At 44.8% G+C, this 6,101-nt stretch overlaps 1 protein-coding gene across 1 annotated transcript in view; it reads right to left on the bottom strand.

Moving 5' to 3' along the window:
* Positions 1–6,101, bottom strand: part of CBL (Cbl proto-oncogene) — a 60,183-nt gene that overhangs the window by 6,307 nt on the left and 47,775 nt on the right. The window contains exons 12-13 of the mRNA XM_018569118.1: positions 4,772–4,924; positions 332–429 (exon numbers count right to left, since the gene is read on the bottom strand). Of these exons, the coding sequence (XP_018424620.1) occupies positions 332–429; positions 4,772–4,924 (251 nt within the window). The remainder of the gene's footprint in view (positions 1–331; positions 430–4,771; positions 4,925–6,101) is intronic.

Here is a 6,101-nt window from a genome sequence, read left to right as displayed (position 1 = left end):
GGGTTTTTTTTTTTTTTTTTACACCTGCATTTTACAATTTTCTTGACAATGTAGACATGCACATGGGCAGCTCAGTGTTCAGATTCTGCATCTGCTGGGATGCGGGAGAAGTCAGAGTGAAGATGTTAATGCTGGAAAGGGAGTTTGAGGACATTGCATCGCTGGAGGGAAGGTGAAAATGATTCTGCTATAGGATTATTTTATTTATAAAGTCCGGGAATCTGTCTGCAAGATTTACCTGGTGCATCTAGAATACAGCACAAACTCCATGTATACATTATATCATATATATTGCCCATCATTTTATCCACAAACGTTCCTCCCTGCTCACCTTCATCACTCCTTGGCTCCATGACAACAGGTGCGGCTTGACAATGGATGTTGTACATGGTCTCATACGACTCTCTTTCACCCTGCTGTTCAGCTGGCCTAAAAAAAAAAAAATATAAAAACAGCTGAAGTGGTCCTTATGATATTTGAACTTCGGTTACAGGGTATTACTAAGTGGCCAACATGTTTTGTCCAGCATCTAAAACTTTTAGTCCTTAGTGATGACAATTCCACACACTCAAATTCATGGTAATTAGTGGAGTTTCAGAGTGAATGTGCAGGCTCAGCCAGGAAGATTGTCGACAAGAAGCCAGGCGATCTAGTAGTCAGCAGTGTCACACTTGATTGGGGATAGGAAAGAACAAGACTGGAGGGGGGCTGGGGGTTTTACCCTTTAAAGCTTTACTTCAGTGTAAGTGCAAAAATAAATAAGAAAAAAGAAAACCCCCCAGATGCAGTACATTTCTGCAATACATGCACATTTCCCTATGTTTTGTCTGCGTTAAAGACCTTGCAAGTATAGTAAAAGAACGGTGGATCTGCAGGAAATGCACTCAGCTCTAAAGTACTACTGTGGGCTGACAACACACAGCATATTTGTGAATCGAGTTGCGTCAGCCCTGTGCAGTTTTCTTTTGCTAAACTATCCAAACAATCCCACTCTACCATCTCAATAACAAGGGTGGGCTAATTGCTCTTCTTGATGTAATACAGGAAGTGTGCACAGGACAGCTCTAAATTTCTGATACAATCCCTGAGATGTTTGTACTCTGTTGAATCCCTTTCATTAAGTGCTTTTAAAGGACACAAAGTCTAACCTTTGGGTTGAGCACTCATGGACTAGAGCGCTCAAATCTGAGACTGGCATTTCTTAAGCTCTCCTGTGGAAGGAACACTCTAGCCTGAGCTGTGTTCAGGACCAGGCCAAGATACTCTAAACCAGGGACGCCCACAATTTTTCGTTTGGAGATCTACTTTTCAAATGACGAGCTCAATGAGATCTACCAACGAAAAAACACCTGCATTCATGGGCGGGAGGAGCTGTGCATTGAAGTCAATGGCACCGCAGGCAGGCCCCTCGCTCACAGTGCAATCGTCTGCACCGGGAACCAAGCGTTCTGGGTGCAGGCAATACTGCCTGCGTTCCAGTATCTGCAAAAATGCTGCGAGCACTAATTTTGCAGATCGCACTGGACCAGAATGCAGGCACTAACGTGCCTACGTTCCGGGCACGGGCGATCTCACTATGGGCACCGCGGGGGGGGGCGCATGCCTGCGGTGCTATTGACTTCAATACAACCCCACACCCCCTCCTGCCCCTGAACGCAGAGTCGGCAAGCTTACATTCTAGTGCTTCGTAGTGGCCCCGGCGCCTTGTCCTCCCGTGGTGCTCGTGTGGCCCACGTTGCACATGGGGAGAGGTGTCCTGCCCCTTTCCATCTGCGGTGTCTAACACATTCAGCTGGCAGCCGCACGAGCACCGTGGGAGCATAGCAGTAGCCAGCTCCTCTTGCGAAAAAAAAAACCCGTGTGCCCCCCCCTCCCCCCAACAGGCGTGTGATGTCACCCAGCACCCTGCCTCCAGGTTTTTGTTTTTTACTATTTTTTTTATTTTACTATTTTTTTTATTACTGTTGGGGGGCTTCAGGGAACTATTAGGGGTCTAAAACAGCCCCCTGATATTTCCCTCTTAAAATAGAAAAAAAAAAAATCAGTGTGTGTGACAAAGTCCTCAATCCCTTTTTCTGCAGCCTTTGTTCTAAATGAATGGAAAGCACAGAGGCTTCCCATTCATTCAGAAAATATTTACTATCAAGTAGTTTTTGAATGGGGAGGAGCCTCTGTAGTGAGTGCTTCTCCCCATTGAAAAACTCATGAAGAGGAAGTGATGTAAATCACCTGCTGTTCATTTATAACTGGGGACACATAGTACTATGTGTCGCCAGTTATTTACAAACACTGGAGAAATCAGCTGATTGCTCCAGTGTTTGTCCTGCACAGAGGACCGGTACATATCACTGATATGTACCGATCCTCTGCCGCTCGGCCACGCACGCGGGGGCTCAGTTTCTCCCATGGATCTTCCCTGCTCTCAACCGCAGAGGGGGATCCGTCACGAAGCACTTCAGCCGCGGGGGGTGGAGCCGCTGTCACAGAACTTAGGCCGAGCGGTGAGGGGAGAGAGAGGGCCGGCTGTCAGATCCAGACTGAGCGTATCTCTCTCTCCCCACCGTTCGGCATTAGTTCTGTGAGAGCGGCTCCGTCCTCCGCCGGTTCCTTCACTTCTTCTCGGATCCCCGCTGGTTACAGATGGGAAGAGCAGCGTGGATCCAGAGAAGCCCCACCTGCGGGAGGAGAGGACATCGCGATCGACTGGTAGATCGCGATCGACCTTATGGGCACCCCTGCTTTAAACAATGAGTCTGTTTCAGCAATGATTTTCAGGATTCATCGGAATTGCTGTGATGTCTGGAACAGTTATTTACACTGTCTGACACAGGCCGTGCCAGCTGTTCCCTCAACAAGAGGTATTCAAGTATCCCACAATGGGAATGCCACAAGAGCAAAATAGGGCTAGTTATGGAGACAGCACCTTGGTGAATACCGGAGGAGCAGATGAGAGGTGGAATACACATACGAGAAATGAGATGGGGGCAGTCAGTATGACAATAACTAAGTGCAACAAACTCCAAACTGAAAGAGAATGAGGATCATACTGAATGCAGTGCAGTCTTTTTTTATTCAAAATGCACAAATCCAAAAGGCCTCTTAAGAGGATCATAGTGCAGGTCATAAATATTTTAGCAGATCAGTTAATTTTGGCTCTTGCTCACTACCAATTCCACAATCTATACAATTTTCATAATGCAGCTATGATTGAGCTAAGACAATAAGTGATAAGTGTTTACATAAATGCATAAGAAAGTACCGCTCACTTAAGACACCAAACTCCCCTATATTATGAACTGGAGAATGCGGATTGGGTTATTTGTAGGGCAGAAGAGGTAATGTGACCTGTATCATGCCGGATTTCCATCAAAACGTTATTTCCTTCTTTGCAATATCACGTTGATTATTGGATTATAAAACTTTGGCATTTAGATATATTGATACAATTAAAACAACTAGCACTGGCAACTGTCTACTGAAATATCCTAAAACCCTTTGATTAATTGTCATTTCTGTAGACACTCTTTAGAGGGTCCACGAAAAGCTGATGAAATTGGCAGCGAAGAGATCTCAATTTTCCATTAAAATCAAGCCAGATTGTGAAGGCATTCATGAAAGCCAATGACTTTAATAGATCAAATGGGACTGTGAACTGAACTCTGTTGTAACCATAACCAGTTTTCTTTTACATTTAATCCAGTTTATTTTGTTGTTGCACATTCACCAGCCAGCATGCAAAGCATTGACAAGGCAGTGGGACTTTCACATATTCTTTAGGGCCATCAATCACTGATAACACTAAACTGATGAGCGGTAAAAGCTTTTAAAGCGTCGCCTATGGCCAATTTTGGGTATGCTAGTTTTTTGCGATTTTGCGAGTGCGCGCAATTTTTACGCTTGACATGTTTGGTGTCTATTTACCCGACGTGACCCCGTCTTTTATATTTTACCAAAAAAGTGGGTAATATTAGTTGTTTTATAGCATAATGTAAAAAAATAACTTTTTTTTCTCTAAATTTTCAGTAATTTCTCCTGAATATAGTAAAAAATAAAACCCGCAGTGATGATTAAATACCACCAAAAGAAAGCTATCTGTCCCCAAAAAATGGTATAAAATTCATTTCAGTACAGCGTTGCGTGACGGAATAAATGTCAGTCAAAGTACCGCAGCGCTGAACACTGAAAAATGGCCTGGCCAGGTAGGGGATCTAAACACCTGGTCTTCAAGCGGTTAAAGCCCTTCCATGTGCACCTTGTTTTGCTTGACTGATTTGGTGCAGTGACACACTGGGGGTGTCAGCTGCCATTGTGATGTGCCTTTGGTGAGGTTAGGCTGCACCTAACGAACCTGCACCCAATTTATCTTTTGCTACATGTGCTCCAAGATGGAGACTCTCATGGGTTGGAGTTAGGACTGCACTACACAGAGGGGCCTTGACAAGGCTGTGCGGCTTTCACATATTCTGCGGAAGACGTGCATCTGAAACCTCTTTTTAAGTGGTGAGGCAGGTTTATTTTTTGCATGTTGGCTGGCGAGTGTGCTGGGAAACTTTTTTGCTGTTGTACTGTTTAAAGCCCTTCCATGTGCACCTTGCTTTAAAGCTGGTTATGAGTTGATGAGTGAGTTTGCCATTTGTTTTGCTTATTAGACAGAAAATCACTTGTCCTAACAGTTTTTGCCACACTTATGAATGCTTTAGGCCTGTAGTAGCGTATATCTCGATTTTACCTGCATACAGGTTCTACCAATGAAGTTCATAAATTCACTAACCATATTCCAGGAGGTAGGGATTCAACAGGCCTCTTCGCTTCAGTTTTAGGTACCACAGAAGGATTAACTGGTAGGGAAGAGGGGCACATATACTCTGAGTCATCAATACTGTTCGAGTGATCTTCCAATGAAGGCTTTGGCACTGGGAATGGCCTTAGGTGGAAAAAGCAATAAGATAATTACACTAGACAACCATGCATTATCTGTATTTGATATATAAAACCATGTCGAGGCCACAAGAGACCGAGGAATTATGTTCTAAATAAATTGATTTAAGAACTGGTTGGATGGCAATTTTTTTTCTTGGCCATTTCCTTTGCTTATTAATAGAGCTCCACATTCTGTATTAGAAGTCGCTAGTCCCTGCCCAACAGAGGACTGAGATGTTATCAGTCATGTAGTTTCAGCACTGACAGTCTACCACAGGGGCGCCCACTATTTTTCATCTGGAGATCTACTTTTCAAATGACGAGCTCATTGAGATCTACCAATGAAAAAAACATCTGCATTCAGGGGCGAGAGGGGGCGTGGCGGTGCATTGAGGTCAATGGCACCGCAGCCAGGCTTTGCAGGCAGGCCCCTCGCCTGCATTAGTGCCTGTGTTCCAGTCCAGTGCGATCCGCAAAAATGCTGCGAGCACTATTTTTGCAGATCGCACTGGACCGGAATGAAGGCACTAACATGCCTGCGTTCCGAGTGCAGGCGATCGCGCTGTGGGCGATGCCATTGGACTTCAATACAGCCCCACACCCCCTCCCGCACCTGAACGCAGGGAGTCGGCCGGCTTACATTCCAGTGCGCCCTACAGGTCCCGGCGTCCTGTGCTCGTGTGGCCGACGTTGCACAAGGGGTGTCCTGCACCTTTCCATCTGCAGGGTCTGACACATTCAGCCGGCAGCCGCACGAGCACCACGGGAGCATAGCCGTACCCAGCTCCTTTTGCACCTGAGGCAAGAAAAACACAAAATTTTTTTTTATTTACTATTTTTTATTTTATTTTCATTATTTTTCGTAATTTTTTTTTTTTTTTTTTCTCTTGGGGGGCTTCGGGGAAATATTAGGGGTCTAAACAGCCCCCTGATATTTCCCTTTTAAAATAGAAAAAGAAATTGAGGACACAAAGTCCTCAATCTCTTTTTCTGCAGCCTCTATTCTAAATGAATGGAAAGCACAGAGGCTTCCCATTTATTCAGAAAATATTTTACTATCAAGCAGTTTCTGAATGGGGAGGAGCCTCTGTACAGAGTGCTTCTCCCCATTGAGAAACTCATGCATGAACAGGACGTGATGTAAATCACATCCTGTTCATTCATTTATAACTGGGGACACA

This window comes from Nanorana parkeri, unplaced genomic scaffold, assembly GCF_000935625.1.
Source record: "Nanorana parkeri isolate BGI_ZX_2015 unplaced genomic scaffold, ASM93562v1 scaffold1289, whole genome shotgun sequence".
NCBI classification, from domain to species: Eukaryota; Metazoa; Chordata; class Amphibia; order Anura; family Dicroglossidae; genus Nanorana; species Nanorana parkeri.
This window is presented reverse-complemented; position numbering and strand designations above follow the sequence as displayed.